Genomic DNA, 17800 nt, shown 5'->3' on the forward strand with positions numbered 1-17800 from the left:
GGAAGCCCTGCCGCCTGGCCCAGCTCCCTCGCATCCGGACTCTTGCCCCCACCGAGGCTCACGGCGAGCCACGCAGCTGGATTCAGGGCCAGCGGCCCAGCGGGCCTGGTGGAGTGGGTTCCCGTGATGCTGGTGTCCGCGTGCCTGGCCCTGTGCTTCTGGCCGTGGGCCTCTGAGCCGCGGGCCTCTCCCTCGGCCTGTCCTGCCCTCCCAAGCACAGCCCTGCGGCCCGCTCCCCCTCTCGCCCCGCTGCCCGGCCCGCCGCCCAGAAGATGCTCCGTGGGGAAGGGATGGGGTGCATGCCACTGCTCTGCATTTAGCGGCTCTGGGGTCCTGCCTGCACCCCAACCCCCCGGGCTCCCTCCTGCACCCCCCCACCCAACCTCCCATTCGGAGCCGCCTCTCTGGCAGGAGTCTCACGGAGGCCAGGCGGACAGCTCAGCGGGGACCCGGCTTTGCTGCCATGTGGGGAAGTTGGGAGCCCACGTTCGCAGCCAGGGCCTCTGCAGTGCTGCGGGGGGAGCAGGGAAGCACCCCAAGGTGCCTCACAATGGCTGGGCAGATGCCTCTGCAGGTGCGCCCTCCGCGGCTATGCCCCCAGGGTTGCTTTCTGCCTGCGGGGAAGCTCCACGAGGGCCTGCGAGCGGGGTCCTGACCTGTTGCATCACAGAACCCTTCCCACGGAGGACAGGGAGGCCGCCAGGTGTGCCGGGCCTCCTGCCGCAGCATCACTCCCCAAGCTCTCCGCTGTTCCCCGTCCTGGGCCCGCAGAACACTGTTGCTCCTGTGGGGGACCCTGTGGGGGATCACGTCCCTCCAGCCTCCTCCCCCTCCACTCACTCCCCCCACCCTGCCCCGCCTCACCCTCCCCCGGGCATGTCTCGGGAACCTGGCCTGGACAAAGCTCATCCCAAGACCAGGCAGCCCCAGGCGCCCTCCCAGAGAGGCGGGCTGCATCAGCTCTCCTTTCCGCTTCCACAACCGTTCACGGACCGGGCCCTGCCACCTGCGGCCTTGCCCCCTTGAACTTCCCCAGACTCTCATTCCGGGGCACGGTCACTAGGATTCTGTGTTCGTCATGACTCTCACCTGTGTGGGTCCTGCAGCCCTTTCAAAACGTCATAGTCCAGGCCCAAAGCATCATAGTCCAAAGCGTCCACTTTGTAGGACACGCACGACATTCGGTCACCCGCTTGCCACCTGCCTCCTGAGACGCTTTGCCTGCCACACCGCGCCGCACGAGCGCCGGGCACACGGGCATCCCGCCCACTATCTTCCCTTCCCACCCTCATACCCCTGCCCCTCCGCCTGAAATGTCCTTCACCCAAATCACTCCCACTCCTTCCAGATTCTGTTCTGGGCCCCAGTTACCTCCTCCAGGCAGACTTCCTTGATTTGGCTCCTGTTTTTTCTTTTTTCCACAGCACCATATGCATCCAGCTTTTAAAATACACACCATCTGTGTCCTATTTCCCTTTATTTGTCTAACGTGGGTTTCCTCTTCTGTGCTAGAAGCTCCTTAAGGGCCGGGTCTGTGTCTAACTGGGCCCGTGGCAGGTATTTAACAAATGTTTGTTGAAAAAAAAGGAAGGAACCAGAACATTTTGATGCATACTGATGTGTTCCTGTTTACTTTGTCTCCCTGTTTTCCTTTGTCTTAAGATTCTACTTAGAGAAAAGAGCAAAAAGACCAGCCGAACCAAAGCAAAACACTCTTCCCCTACCTCTATCTCGGTTTTCCCTTCCAAACACCCTTCCCCTCTTTTTCTGTCCCTGAATGTTCTTATGGTTGAGGGAAAGTAGACAAGGAAGTAAAACCATGTTGATTAGGATTTCGGGAAGAGTTCTTGCAGTGGGGAAAGGTGTCCCAGCCCCTCGAAGACACTCAGGTACGAGATGAGGATTATTCTCTTCAGCTCCCAGGGGTGGAAACAGCCTCAGAGGGCTTAAGGGACTTCCCCAGGCTCCCTTGACTTCTGTCTCCAAATACAATATTCTTTCCACTAACTCATGCACTAACCCGTCACATTGTGCAAGTCACACATCTTCCAAAAATGAGGCGGGGAAGTAAGGCCACGGGGCCCGTCCCACCTGGGCTCATGTGGCTACCCCACGCTCGCCAGCACCTGAAAGAAATCTAGGAGACGAGGCCCCTTTGTCCAGGCAGGTGTGGCTCACAGATCCTGGGGCAGGGCTGTCTCAGAGCACCAGCTCAGCACATCCGCCTGGTGACATGAGCCACACAGATGAGGCCTCCGTTTATCACGCAGCCATGCCTCCACGCTGCTGCGGATGCTTTTATTCCCTTTACCTCCTTCAAGACCTCTGGAGGCCTACAATGATGAGTTACCAGGACAGCTAGGGTCCCAGGGAACTGTGATGAGTGTCAGTGTGTCCATCAGAAACATCTAGTGGGAATGAAAGCCTCAAATAAGACGTGTTTTATTCGTAGCCAAGTGACTCACCCTAGAGCTTCCCCCTCCCTCCCACCACTTCCCTTCCAGCTCCAAGTTAGAAAGAGAGAAAGAGAGAACAGGGTAAGCAAAGGACAGCATGCAAGGCCAGGGCCTAAGAAGATCATTGCATTAGAGCATCTGCATGTAAGAAGAGGCCGGCTTGGTATGGAGCAGCCAAGATGTGGAGCAACTCTGGGCCCTGGCAGGTGCTCATTAGTGCTGCCAGCAAACAGCAGTTAGATGTCTACAAGTGGAAGCTACCCAGGGGGATTGCAGGTCCTTGGAGACAGGTTAATCGAGATTGGCACAGAGATGGCCCAAGGTCAGGGAAGGATCCCACTGGGCTGCTTCCTGGGGTTAGCTCAGAAGAGAAGGCATCTGGGAAGAAAGTGAAGAGGTTTGGATACCCATCCCCACCCAGGCAGAGCGGCCTGGAAATCAATATACCAACCTTTCCAAGGGGTCAGAGCTGTAGTTTTCACTTCTAAAAGAAATTAAAAACAAGCCGCTGTTAAGGTAGAAAGCAGTCAGAGGCATGTGCTTTGCCCTTAGATGGCTCTGGGAAAGAGGTGGCCCTCCTGGCCCCAGGCCTTCCTCAGCCCTCCTGCACTTGGCTCTTGCTGTCCTGACCACAGCCCAGCTCTCCTATGTACATCCCTTCAGTTTGCTGGGAAGTCAGTTGCCATAAGGTTGAGTGGGCGTGGGGGGCTGGGGCAGGATTTGAATGATGGTCAGACTGGATCATCGATCCAATGGAGCCAACACATCCATCTGATGGTAGCAAGGAGACTTGGTGCCCCGGGGAGCCTGAGGCCCCGAGCCAATCAATACTTCTTTGTACAACAACTTTCTTTCTTTGGCCACCAGACTATCCCCTAATTGGTCTGTAGGCCTTAAGTATAAAATTGGCTGATACAAATGGATTATACTGCAGCAATCTGAACACAGGTGTCCATGCCACATTTGAGATGTACAGCGTTGGCATTTATCTACGCATTTTAGAAACCCTGTGCCAGAGGGCTCAGGCTTGTGATGCCTGACTTCCCTTGATGAGCCAGGCTACAGCAAGCAGGCCCAGAGGGGGCAACCTCGTGTGGTGAGACCTGCACCTATGCTGCTACACTTGCACTTGCTAAGTAAGACCTGCTTGTGGAGATGTACTGGGATGCCCGCTTCTCTCTGATGATTAGACCATGAGAGACCCCACATTTCACCAACTCCATGCCTTCTGTACAATCCACAGAGCCTTCCCTGCTAATAGCAGATGTCCTGAGTGGCCAGAAGTGGTCCAGTCTCGAATATTTCACTTCCCTCTTTAACAAGGGGTCTCTGTAGTTGTTCAGCCTGGATACAGAGAGGATGCAAAATCCTTTCACAATGCATTTGTATATGAAATCACCATGATTACACTTTATAATATCTTATATCTTATAAGATATCTTAATGTCTTATAATTTCATAAATTGTACCTCAATAAAGTTGAAAACAACAAAAAAAAGTGCATGGAGTTCTTTGCATAAAAGTGATACCACTCTCTGTGCAAAGGTCCTTGCATATAGGGGATCCCTGGGTGGCTCAGTAGTTTGGCGCTGCCTTTGGTCCAGGGTGTGATCCTGGAGACCCAGGATCAAGTCCTGCATCAGGCTCCCCACATGGAGCCTGCTTCTTCCTCTGCCTGTGTCTCTGCCTCTCTCTCTCTGGGTCTCTCATGAATAAATATATAAAGTCTTAAAAAAAAAAGTCCTTGCGTATAGAAGGAAGACAACCTGGTTATAATTCAACCTAAACTAACCTAAAACATTGGACCAAAGTCAGATGAATATATATGTATGTATTCAAGCTTTCTATCTATTCTTTAAGCGCACTTGAGATATAATATCCCTCTTGACCGAAGTGGACATTAGCCAACGCTGGGAAGCCACTCTGAAAAAGATGTAAGAGGTGATGTATGATCAAAGATCAAAAGTACGATTCACAGATCTGATGTCAAGTCAAGGTAGTAGAGAAAAGCCAGGAGTGCTGGTTCCACGTCATCTGTGCATTTAGCAAGGACAGTTCCTTGGGATGATTGATGGGGCCTCAAGACCCACCCAGAAGCAAAGGTGGGGCTGTTTTCATGAAGTGTCTCATTCAGGCACCACTGACTTGAGTCTCTCTGTACCAGGGAGAAGGATGACTGGCAGGAGGAAAGAGGAAGAGGGACTCATGGACGAAAAAGTAGTCATAGGCCTTCGACCCCAAACCACAAGCAGGCAGATGTAGGAACATTTGGTGGGGGCAGCCATAGACTGATGGGGTGCTAGTTTAGACTCTGCTGGAGGAAGGACACAGAGGAGGGTTCTACTTGGTAGTTTGTTGGCTCTAACAGAAAGGAATTAACGGAAAGCGTAAGTTCCCACCAGTGATCTAGACCAGTTGTGATTTTCTGAAAGGCAAAGATCTATAAACAGCTTCATCTGAATTTTTCCAGTCCAGCTACTCTTCTTCCTGAATGTCTAACACACACTACTTGAATAAGGTCAGTACTCTTCAGCGTCCACCTCGTAAAGGACTATCTGACATTCATCCTTAGCTAGAGTGTATCCTTGAGCTTTTCCAGGTCGCACTGTTTCGAAACTTCTTGTTAAATGAAGTTGACCAGAAGTCCCCCTTACCTATCATCACAACGGGGGCGGGGGGGGGGGAAGTGCAGCCAAGATATTCTTTTTTTTTTTTTCCAGCCAAGATATTCTTTATATTTACTCTGATGCTGCACTCCATCCCACCCGCTTTGATTTGGAGCCAAGGAGAGACGCAGAAATGCTAACATGCTTCCCATATCATGCGCGATGTGGTATCGCTGTTGCACCAGTGTGCAGGAGTGTGAGCCTTGCTTGAATCTTCAAGGTGCGTCCGAGCCACCCATAGGCTCATGTTTTTGAGTTCATTCTTGGCTATCAAGAAAACAAAAGATCCCTGAAAATCCAACCATTTTCAAGTATTTTCCTTGCCAAGGTTTGACTGAAGTTTGTGATTTTTTTTTTGTTGATATATTAATGAGAAGCCATGTATAATTGGATAAAGTATTGAAAATAAAGATAGAATGAAAGGAAAGAAAAGAAAAAAGAAAAGAAAGAAAAGAAAAGAGAAAAGAAAAGAAAAGAAAAGAAAAGAGAAAAGAAAAAAGAAAAGAAAAGAAAAGAAAAAAGAAAAGAAAAGAAAAGAAAAGAAAGAAAAGAAAAGAAAAGAAAAGAAAAGAAAGAAAAGAAAAGAAAAGAAAAGAAAAGAAAAGAAAAGAAAAGAAAAGAAAAGAAAAGAAAAGAAAAGAAAAAAAGAACCACTACCCTCAAGTCTCTTCGTCGGTGTCTGCGGCCAATCCAGAATGTGATCTCTCTGCCACCGAAGCCAATGCTCGCAGCTAAACCTAAGTGCCTAGGCTTCTGTTTGATTCTGGGGCAGAGGAGAGCTGGTTGTATGCCAGCGCGGTACAGTCGCCATCCAGAAAGAGGATGGGAGACCGCCTTTCTCTACCTTCAGTATTTAGACACACGTGCCAGAGAAGCGCTCACTGCTGGGTGGCTGCGCCTAATTAACTACCTTTAATCCTCTGCAGGGAAGGACTGATCATCTTTCCTGCTGCAATTTTTTCCTTCTGATACACAGAGTTTACTTACTCCCCCATTCTTTAATAAGTTGGTTTGACAGTCACTGCGAGGTTCACAGGCATTAATCAGCCAACCTTTCCCAGCCCACTGATACCATCAAATCTGACTTCATGCCTAGGAGATAAAAGACAAAGGACAGCGGATGGGAAATGAACAGCTACCAAGACGCTGAGTTTGCAGAGTGGGCCCCGGCACGCTCGCCTGCGAGGGAGCTCGGTGAGGGATGGTGGTGCATCCCCGAGTCCTTATTTATCATGGCAGGAGTCCTGTACCACCAAATATTAATACGAGAGGGTGACATGCAATCTGTTGTGTTTGCAAAAGGGGAGCAGAGAAATACTTCATGGGTGGCAGAAAATGCTGAGGAGGAATGAAATTCTCTTATCAGAATCTCTCTAGTCCGTCCAGATATTGGGTAACAAAACAGCTGAGAACTTCTCTTAAAGCCAAGTGTACCTTGTCCGTGGAAATCCATGCATTTGTATGAATCTTGCTTGGTATTTTTGAGATAAGATGAGCATAACTTAGGGGTATTCCCTGAGAAAATAGATAGCAGACTAGCAAAGGAGGAGGTAAAAAAAAAAGAAAAGAAAAAAGAAAAAAAGAAAGAACTCAGATGAATGGAGAAATGCCCCAGGTGCAAGGTCTGTTTTCTCCAAGATATTCTTCAGTTGTACAAGAGTCCAATAGCTGTCCTGAAGACCGCGCTAATCCAAATCTTGGAACATTCCAGATTGTCTGTAATCTACAACTTTTGGCAATGACCCATTGCCCTGTACTCAACAAGAAGGAGGTGGGGTTGAGAGCACTCTGAGAATCTGAGAGCTGGCGCCCAGATCCTGTCACCCAAATGCACTGTTGCAGCAGAGAGGAGGGAGGCAGAGGGGTGGAGCCTGGCCATTAGGTGTCCTGCTCCCACTCCCGTGCTCAGCGGCCAGACATGACTTGTGTGTTTCTAGTCCGTATTGTCATCATTGGTTCTGGTGTGGGACGGTGGCCCCTCCATCAGCTGAGCACACCTTCAGGTAAATTCTAACCCAGAAGCAGCCACTGCCTCTTTTAAAATCTCCTACTCTCTCTGCAAATAAAGAGCTAAGTGATCCGAATGAGCTTGGTCACTTCTGAAAGCACAGCCTCTCACACCGTCTCTCTTCGTTCCCGTCCTGCACGCCTCCCTTTTACCATTTATGGTTAGCTACTCTCCTAAAGCTCTTGGTTCTAGGTCCGTGGATATCCTTGCACTGGGGCTCAACAAACACAAGTCGAATCATAAATGGGACCTGATATCTCCATTGACTTCACTTTTACTTTCTATTCCTTTGTTGCATTTTCCTGTTTGCGGTGCCCTCACTACGGCACCCAGCATCACAAGGTGAGGGACGCAGTCCTGAATCTTTTCCTGATAAAAGTATTTTTTGCTCGTGTGTCAAGGAGCTTCCCATATAACGTATCTGTATCTCCTTCCCTCTCCTTTCCCACCTTGCAAGCCTACGGCCAGCCTCCAAAGATTGTTTGCACGGCAGATGGGAAGGGATGCAGGGGATGGGTGTGGGGGCAGATGGGATGAGACAGGGCAGGGGTTGGGGCGGGAGGTGGGCAAAGCCTCACAGCTGCCTTCCTGCCGAGCCACCCTGTGGTCAGCACTGTCCTTGGGAGGAGAAGAGCGGCAGGTGCAGCATGAGCCTCCTCCAGCCCTCGGCCAGGCTCCCTGCTGCCCCAATGCTCAGGCACAGTCAGCGACACCCCCTCCGCTAGGCTAGCAGACCTTCGTGAGTCACTTACGCTGGGCTGGCGGGCCTTGGGAAAGTCAGAGAGGCTGTGTGCACCCGGGCAGGAGACGCAGGAGCTGTGTCTGGGGAAGGGCTTAACGGGAGATGAGATGAAGAGGGCCCGGGCACAAGAGTTTTGACTCTGTGACGTGACACCAAGGGAATTCTTGCCTTTCAGCCTGCATCTGGAGATGGGACGGGGACGATTCAAAATGCACCTGGCAGTGTTCAAAGCCTTTCTACTATGCAGTTTCAGCTGAACGTTGGGACAACTCTAAGGTATATAAGGCAGATCGATTCTATTTTATAGAAGAGGAAATTGAGTCTCAATAACATTTAGCACAGCTCCACTAAGCGTCAGGCTCTGAACTAGATCTCGGTGGCATCTCCCTCCAGGTCACTGCTTACAGACTCTCATGCCTGCTGCATCCTGCCCACCTGTTTTTCTTGGAGAATCTTGCTGCGAACCAGCTGATGCATTTCAGGGAATGCCTACCTCTTCACACACACGGTGTTTGCTTCTGTGGCTCAGGGGCGGCTGAGAAGATTTTTCCTATGAAAACTGCTCAGTGGGTTGGACTGTCTCCCTACTGGTTCAAACTCATGCTCTCTACCTTCAGCCTTTACACTGATCTCCACCCTCCTGGCCCTTCTGGGGCAGTGTGTGCATGGAGAGAGGAAAGCTACCCTTGGAGCTCCATCAGCTCCAGTGACCTTAGCTTTCTCGAGCATCCTCTAAGCAACTTCACAGACAGGTAATGAGGGGTGGGGGGGGGGGAGGGGGGACTTCGGGAGAAAGGGGAGGGGAGAAAAACCATAAAGCAAGGGGGATACTGACCTTGCAACAAAGTTGAGCTTGTAGGCTCATTTAGTTCTAAATCGGGTGAGGGACATACAGGAGAGAAAAATGAAAACAAACACATATATTATATACAGCCGCTATATATTCATCATATATAGTTTGTATACTGCCTTTCACATACATTTCTGGGGGGGGGGTGGATAAATAAAGGAAGACACAAAAACCAAAGGTGGTAGGACAAGATGCAGCATGAGAAACACTAACGTGCCTTATGCTTCCATCCTTGGACGCGATGGTTGAAGAGTGAAGGAGATGGCCACTCATACATTTCCCAGAGCTGTGCTGAGCTGAGGGGCTGATGTGGCAACAAAGGACCAAAGTCCCTTCCCAGATGAGGTTTCTTACCCTCCCCCAACATTGTCTCAGTTTGGGAGACCAAGCTCAGGAACTTCTGGTCCCGTGGCACCGCAGCAGGAGCAAGATGGCCCCAAGAACCACCACGATGGGGGCCCTGCAATCCCTGCAGCCTTAGGGAGCAGGTGCGCAGGACACTGGTTCACCATAGGAAGGATTACCCTGCTCCATCTGGCTTAAGGGGCCCCGACATACTGGCCAGGATGGAGCCTCCCTGCACAGCACTCTTCACTTTCCAACGTTCAGGTCACATGATGAGGGAATGCGATTTGTGTGAAAGTTGGTGGCACAATGGAGATAGTTAGCTGGCTTTCTGTGGTGCTAGAGGAGAATGGGCTGCATCACAAAGTTCACACATTTGCATAACACAAATGCTGCTTTCCCGTGGCCCTAGTCTGCTTGAAGGGTCCGGGCTGGGGGTCTGCTGACAATGGGAGATGACACAGAAAACTCCCGTAGAAGTTTGTATTTATTGCTGATGGTGGGCTCCATCACGAGTTTTGGGGCTGCCCTGTCTGGACTAAACTTCAGTGAGAGCCAGTGGGGTGGAAACACCCACCTCGCACACTAAGGACGTTTACTAGTTCCGCGGAACTATGTCAGCCGCTGTGATGGGCACAAATGGTCTCTCATTTGAGGCTTGAAAATTGCTTTCTGTTGGATTAAATTTGGAAAATGCTCCAGCCTTTTCTCCCTCTTAGAGATTTAGCATGTAAGGAAAAGCTCTGAAACCTCCGCATTAAAGAACATTCCCGGGTATAACCCATTCATCTTGGTTGATCCAGTCTTTCTAAACTTATCTGAACACATACTATCACGTTTTCATTTTTTTTTTCTGTATTTTTGTTTGTTTGTTTGTTGTTTGTTGTTTTGAGAAGCCTGGGCTCTAGAGGGCTGGCAATTGGAGGAACGTCCCAGTGACACACAGGGTGGATGCAGACAGACCAATGGTGGGGAGGCAGAGGTTCTAATCGCCACCCAGGGGTCTGCTGAGAAGAGCAGATTTATGGCGCATGCTTCACTGCATTCCTTGTCACAAACGTCAGCTATTTCACTCTTCAGGTTTGTGCCTTCTCCATGTTCTCATCTTCAGATGGCTTAAGGGGAAGAGGCCAGGGAATTAGACAGTAGTGATAAAGCCAATTGCAAAACCATGTCATGCATCCCAATCAGAAGAGCAAGGAGGTCAAAGGAGGAGGAAGACTGTTTACAGGAATGAGGGCTGCTGTGGGTGGAGGGCAGGGCTGGGGAGGGGTGGATGGCACCGCTAGGAGAGCCTCAGATTTGCAAGGCCAGGGAAGGAGGGGTCCCTTCCTTTATAATCCCGGCCCTTCTGTTTCTGCAGACAGACACCTGCCAGAAAGCCGAAAAGGCCTGACAAATGTGAGGGGCAATTATGACTATCCCTGTGTGAGAGATGTCAGACAGATCAATCACTCTAATCACAGCTCTGCCCATTCTGAGCTCCCAGCTCTGGGATCAAGGCAGCCATCCCCTTCCCAGCCCCCTTTGGATAAAGCTGGGCTTTGTTTTATGTGCTGGATAGAAGGGGGGCCGAATAGGATTTGGAAGCAGAGATGGGACAATGGAGCAGCACAGGCGTATTCGGGGTTTGCTGGATACACTGCGCCCTGGAGGGAGGTGGTAGGCACTGGGGGTGAGGGTGAGAGACCTGAAGCTATTGGGGTTTTCCAGGAGTTCTCAGAGAAAAAAGGCATTCCTGTTCTTGCTAATTGCTAATTTCCTCACTTTCCCTCGCATCATATTCAAGAGTGCTTGGCACCAGGGCAGACTAGGGGAATGGATTTGAACAATGCCAACGTCCTGAACTTGCGAGGGCGTGGAGGGATTTCCCCTCAAAGGCAACCTTTGGGCCTCAAAGGCCTGCAGGGTGAACCTGCATCTCCCAAGGGCTGCAAGTCATTGCCAGAGCCTGCAGTCCCGGCTGCTGACACGGACCTCCACACCCAGGCTCACCTCCGTGTCCTTGCTGGAGACATCCAGGGTCTGTGAGGGAGCTGGTTTGTTTGCTTCCTTTACTTGCTTCTGGCACCAATATAGTTGCCAGGTGTGTAAGGAAGGAAGAGCGATTTGCTGTGCACACTTTAGCCCTCCCATAAACAGTTGTGTAATGAATTAATGCATGAATGACTATGTGACTTCTGGCGGGATGGTGGCTTGGCTGGACAAATATATCTTAATCCAGTCAGACAACACCCTTTGACACAAATGAAGAGCAAGGAAATCCCTGTTTCCTTTGTGAATTCTCCCTCTGAAGCTAATATTCAGGATCCCGAGGCCCATGACTCTACTCTTATAAATAGAATCCAGTTTCTCCTATGTCCCAACAGCCGGGAAAAAGTTCAGAAATGGTAACATTTTACACTGGTCTGGTGAACAAAGTATTGAAATAGTGAATGTCCCTCTATGAATGCTTCGCTATTATACCCAATTCGAACCCCCAAACCTAGTCAATTGAGTAGATCTTGAAGAGAAAAAAATGTTCTCCATCCCAACATCCTTTTCTCCTGCCTCAGGGTTTTGCCCATTACAAATGAAACGTGAGCATTCTTTCTCATTTTCTCCCGGCTACCGGTGCCCATCCATGCACTAGCTTTCTCTGTCACTCTCCTCCCCTCTCTTCTCACTCACCTCTGCCCATCTTCTCCTGATTCTCTTGCATGTGCCACCCCGTCCCGGCTGTTCCTTCCAACTCCTTCTGTCCCACGTGACCCTTTCCTGCTTTCACTGCCCGGCTCAGGGCTCAGTCTTACCAAATAGTGTGATGCTGGCATTGGTGTGGCCCAACTTATTGGAGGCCACACAGGTGTAGTTCCCATAGTCGTGCTCAGAGACATTGAAGAAGATGAGTTTTGAGAGAAAAGGTCTGTTTTCCACTTTGACCCCCTTCTTTCCTTCAACCAGTCTGAGAGAAACAAGAGAGAGACAAAAACGGAGAAAAAAAGGAGACGGTTATATTTTTCTCATAGGAGGAGGACAGACTCTGGAATGAATGATCGTCTTATTGACTCCTTTCTGACATTATGATGATGACTTTTTCTCCCCTGCTCAAGTACACAAGTTTACACACAATGACATATAGTTGTATTTCTCTATTTTTGTGCATGTGCTTGGAGACACTCTTGGCACTACACAGATAGCCACCACCTTCCCTGAAGGCAGGTGATGAGCCTGCTGTGTGACATTCAGACAGTCATATCCACTCAGTAGGTGCTCCAAGTGTGGACATAATTGATGCTGATGATAAGATTAATGAAGATGATGATGATAGCAACCATAAAAAAAAACAAAAAAAAAAACCCAAAAAAACAAAAAAACAAAAAACCACAACCCTCAATGTTGGGAGAGAAGAACCTGAGGGGTTTGAAAGAACAAAGCGTTTTCAAGGACTTGGGTAATAAATAAAGAATTATGAACTTGAAGCATTCTACAGATAATAGCTTATTTTTGGTGGTGAATAGGATACAAGAACCTAGGATCACTTTTAGATCACTTCAGAGCGGGGTACTCTGAAGGGCTTGGGGAAGTGGTCTGCCCAGAGTATTATCATTACTCAGTCCAGAAAGGATTATAGATCCTAAGCACATGACCATCTAGAGCCTGGACAGTCTCCCTGAGCGACCCGTTAATGGCCGCCCAATACACCACAAGGGCTGTCCTTGGTGGTAGGGAAGGGCCACAGAGGGTGAGTGGGGAAAACACATATACCTGCTAGAACCATGGATACCTCTACTGGGCAGGTGGAGAGCATAAGGAGAACACTGCTTAGGGGCTGGTGGGCTCATATCCTCTATCTCAGGATGCTGTGAGCAAAAATTCCTACTACCATTGCATGTCTACACGGAAATTATGAGACCAACCCTCTTCCTTTTAAAAGCTCTGCAATGTCCTATTTCAGAGAATGGGCCTGAAGCCAACCTTTTACTTTCCCTGAAATAATTTGTCTTTCTTGCCCAGAAGCTGAGCCTATGCTATGGGAAAGATACATTTTAGGGAGAGAAATCCTTCTGAATGGAGGATCTCAGGGAGCATGGTTTAGGGCTTGGCTGGGACAGGATGTGTAGGAAGTAAACAATGTCAAGGTAGATGTGCATCGGAACAGGCTCAGGGGACAGGAATTGGGGCCAATGGTTGGTTTCGGAGTCATCAGACTGAAAAATATAATATTCAAGGCAGAATAGAAAGTGAAGCCCAGCAAGACAATGATGAGAAAATGCTCCATAAACTATAAAATGTTATTCAATATACTATATTTCTGTGGGGTCAGACATCAAGACCTCCCGCCTGTCCCTGGGTTCCAGCATGTTTCTGGCACAGAGGACAGTTGCTTCGTCATCATCTGAAGATGTTGTCTCTGTAGGACTACAGAACGGCTTTCGCAGTCACCCCAACCCCTGATCAGAAGAGAAAGTCAGGCTCTGGCTTCGGTTCTCGCTCAACATCTGTCTCCTGGGAAGTCAAAAAAGGTTGGCTGGAGGAATTTGCTTGCTTTTCATTATGTAGATTTTCCTCCGGGAGCTTTTTCTCTCTCCTAAGCTAGGGGCAGTGAACTGGCCTGAGTCCACGGACTTCATTAAAGTGTGAGCGCTGTAGGAAGGGAATGAGGCGCCCGGCTGTGCTGCCAGACGCCACCCTTCTCTTTCCAGCTTGTTACGTAGATATTGATCCTCTAGGGGGTGCTGTCCAGAGAAAGCCCTACAAGCCCACCCACCAGGAGGTTTTCCAGAGCTCTTCAAGTGTATTGATCCCATTTGCCATTTTGACGCCCTTCCTGGCCTGGGGAGGAAGCCTTCACATCAGAACCAAGCTGTGAATTAGATTTCAGCGCTGCAGTGGGGAGAGACACTTACCCGGAGCAGGCTCCTGCTTGACAGCTCTGAAATGTCTTTAGCTAAAAGCAGGGTGGAGTGGCGCACAGTGCTTTGCAGCACTTTGCAGCTTCTGGAACGGCACACTTGCCTCTTCTCTGTGTGGTCACACATTTCCCCGTCCCATATTGCTCCCAGCCTTTGGGTTTTTAGTGAATCTGAGGCTTTTCATTGGCTCATGCCCCCATGGATGGGTGGATCTTATCAAGTACAGCATCCTATTTTTTTCTCCCTTTGATTGATGACACACATAGTGCAGCTGGGCAGTACTAGTACGTAGACAAAAGAGACTTCTACCCTAAATTTTGAGAAAACTGCCTGTCCCCAACATATAAACACCGTTGATTTGCCCCAGATGTCTGCTTATGTCCCTGGAAATGGAGCTAGAGTAGAGCTGCTCCCCCTCCACGGGGTCCGCCTGGAGGAAAGGTTGCCTGCCAGCCTCAGTGGCACAGGATGGATCGGCAGTGACAAGGACTTCGCAGCCAGAGCGGCTCTTGCTGAGCTGGGTGTCAAGAGGACAGACAACTCCACTCAGTGAGAGAGTACTGGAAATAAATAAATGAGAAGCACATGGAAAACTGACCAGCATCGGTTAAAGGGGAGAGAGGAGCCACCATAAGAAGAGCTTGGACAGTGGGGGATCAAGGCTGCTTGAGCCAGGGGTGTCTGAAGTCTCCTAGGGACCCGACTGGGCTTTCTTCCTCCTGGGAAAATAATGCATACCCAGCGCCTCTCCTGTGACACAGGGGGCGCAAAGCAGGGCCGTCTTTTCCTTTTTTCTCACCACTGGCCATTTATGCCCATGTCTATGTCTATGGCCACATCGCTTTTCCTCCACATATTTTAAGATCTCACTTTCTCCTACATTTTTGCTTGTATTTTTTTTTCCATAAAGAATTAATACAAAAATAGGATGCATCTTATCCGTTTGGGGAAAGACCTGGGTAATCGAAGGTTCAGGAAATGGCTGTGTAGCTCCGTGGTGTTTTGTTACTGTGTTTCTGTTTCTTCTAGGCTTTCACATAGGAGGCCCCTTAGTGGGAAGAGGGAGGGACAAGGAAAGCAGGACTTGCAAGAAAAATGCTTCTTTAATGGGAAGATGTTACTCCTTTCCGCTTGATTCTGAATTCTTAGAAGGGGGAAGCCAGCTATTTCTTATCTCTTCATGTGTTTGCTTTTCTTCTTTCTGCCTCACACGCTTTGTCTCTAAAATGGGCCGAATGAATAGGATACACCTTGTTAAGGAGCTTCCGGACTTTGTACTTCAAGATGGAAAAGCACTGCTTCTCATTTGGAAGGATTATGAGAGGACGCAACGACTCTCATGACGGAGTGACGTATTTCCGAGACAGGGAAGGCTTTCGGATGCTGAGCAACCTCATCCAGAAAGAAACCCAAGACGCGCTGTGGATGTTCTAGGTAGCAGGGGCACAGCTGGGTCACTGCTGGCCTGCACCTGCTCAGTGCTCCCCTTCTCGCCATCTCCCTTGGGCTGTTTGTCTTCTGCAGCTTCTCGGCCCTGTAACGCCTTCCTCCTCCACCCCATACACACCCCAGACAGTTTTGCATCACCCCCTCCTCGGTTCTATTAAAGTGTTTGAACATGGGCAGCTCTCGCACATTTATTCGTTGTTCACCCACCTTAAAATAGCTCTTTGATCACAGTAATTGTCGTGTTGCCTGGCTGTTCTGAGCTGCTGAACCCTGTGCTAACTCGCCATTTGAGAACTCCTCGCAATGACAATCTTCCCTGAATCACAACAGATACCCCGATGATGGCTGCAACAATGAGAGGGAAGGGAACAGTCCCCTTTCTTTTCCTTTACCTTGAAAGAACAACCCAGGCAGAAAGGGAGGGCTAAAGCGGGTCATGGACTCTTTTATCTATTCCTACCGATGGTGTCCGGGACTGACCTGGAGACCTGCTAACTTCTTGGCCACTCCCAGCGCCCCGAGAACATTCCCAGCTTCTTAATGCAAGCCACACAGTGTGTTAAAAATAGCTTTGGGCAGAACACTTTATTTTCTTGGCTTACAAAAAAATTCACAGGCCTTTCAACGTTTCTGGTGGCCTTTCTTAGAGACTTTGCTTTTCCAAAAAAAAAAAAAAAAAGAAAATGTTTTCTTTCAGGCCCGTTGATTGGCGAGCGCTAACTCTGCATAGAAATGTTAAAAGCAGAGCTGAAAATCATGAATAATCAGAAAATATATCCTCTGCCCCCAACCCCTTGATAGCTAGTGGGAACTAGAAGAAAATTTTTCAGAGATTCATTTGTAACCATCCGGAATCAGGAACCTGGAAAAACATCCTTCTCCTTGGGGGCAGGTGGGGTAGGGAGGGAGTCTTTACCTTTTGTCATCCTTGTACCACTGGAATTCTGCGGAGGGAACAGCTGAGGCCTCACACTGCAGTGTTCCCTTCTGTCCCACAGGGACCCCTGTCCCCTTAGCTTCTGAAATGTATGGTGGATCTGCAGAGAGAAGATGTGCGGTAGCATTTTAAAACACATCCTAAAATGAGGCAGGCTGCCTCATTCACTGGGTTTGGTTTTTCCTCCCTGCTCTACCTCTGCTTGCTTGAGCTGACAAGTTGATACACGAATTGCGCCAGAGAGTGAAACCATTCAACACGGTGCTAAGGAAAAGCTTGCCTTCCTAGCAGGTATTGCTGCTGTTTCCCTCTGTGCAGAGGTGGGATGACCAGGTATTCAGGCATTTTTCCTGTTTAAACTTTTTAACTTTCGTGGGAGAATGCCAGCCCATCAACCCTACATTCCTTTAATCTGCCTTATAGAATTCCTGCACACCAGGTTCTTGCCAGAGTCTATAACCTCGAACCATTCAATTCCCATCAAAAGCTCAGTTGCAAGAAATAATATTCATAGAGAATTGCCTGAAGGATAGACAGATCAGTCATTCTTCCAGGTATCCCAAAATGGATCCTTGAATCAAGCCAGACCGAACTAGACCTGTAAACTTGGCCTGCTTTCATTTGAAGTCTTTACCTAACTACCCTTGGCAATTCCAACCGTTTGCATTGAAGTGCATTATGAAAAACAGCCGTAATAAACTTGGCATTCTATTTATTGCAGAAATATCGTGCGTGATGTTGTTGACTATATCTCAAAGCGATCTATTTGTGGAGACACTAAAGAGAAATTTCTCTTGGGTCTCGGTACCAGGAAAAGCAGTGTTTCTCCCGAGCAACGAGTTTACTTTCATCTTATGGACATAAACCTTAAAGCAGATGATGTCTCCTCGCTTTGATTTCACAACTCAGAGCCAAATTCTGCACCTGCATCTACTCTCCTTGTGGTATGTGTTTCCTGTGTTCATTTATCCCTAGCTTTCACTTATCATCCTAAATAGGTTTTCCCTTTGCTCACATCATCTTATTCTCCAGGTTAATTTTTATTAACTGAAAGTCATTTCGAGTCTCTTAAAAAAAATCGGTGGCACAAATTTTGATATATATATAGAGACTCGAAATGACTTTCAGTTAATATATATATATATATAAAACAGTAGCATTGTTATACCTATTTCTTTGCTTCTTAAAGTGCTGTGTATTAAGTAGATTCAAATTGTAACAGAAAGCAAAATAGTCAAGAATGAGTAATCACTAAGGCACAATATCCTTCCCACACCTCCATCCCACCCAAGGTTTGAAAAGGAAAGGCTTCTTGGTTTAGTTCTTGGGTTCCATCCTGTCGTGAGACTTCCTGAAATGAGCATAACAGAGAAAACTTTCAAAATGTCATACGGAACTGAGTCAGGGTGTACTATGAGAAGTCAAGAGGAGAGAGGATGAGGAAGAAGGGGA

The 17800-nt window shown here is 48.7% G+C and overlaps 1 protein-coding gene across 7 annotated transcripts in view; it reads right to left on the minus strand.

The window, feature by feature from the left end:
* NTM (neurotrimin) overlaps positions 1-17800 on the minus strand; it is a 940510-nt gene that overhangs the window by 8438 nt on the left and 914272 nt on the right. For 3 of the 7 annotated variants that reach the window (XM_025464869.3, XM_049109742.1, XM_049109745.1), the window contains exons 6-9: positions 16328-16448; positions 11860-12011; positions 8708-8743; positions 2908-2940 (exon numbers count right to left, since the gene is read on the minus strand). In XM_025464869.3, coding sequence (XP_025320654.1) covers positions 2908-2940; positions 8708-8743; positions 11860-12011; positions 16328-16448 — 342 coding nt within the window. Of the gene's footprint in view, positions 1-2907; positions 2941-8707; positions 8744-8800; positions 10183-11859; positions 12012-16327; positions 16449-17800 lie in introns of those variants that run through there. The other 4 variants (XM_049109743.1, XM_025464870.3, XM_025464875.3 and 1 more) reach the window with 4 other exon arrangements.

This window comes from Canis lupus, chromosome 5, assembly GCF_003254725.2.
Source record: "Canis lupus dingo isolate Sandy chromosome 5, ASM325472v2, whole genome shotgun sequence".
Taxonomy (NCBI): domain Eukaryota; kingdom Metazoa; phylum Chordata; class Mammalia; order Carnivora; family Canidae; genus Canis; species Canis lupus.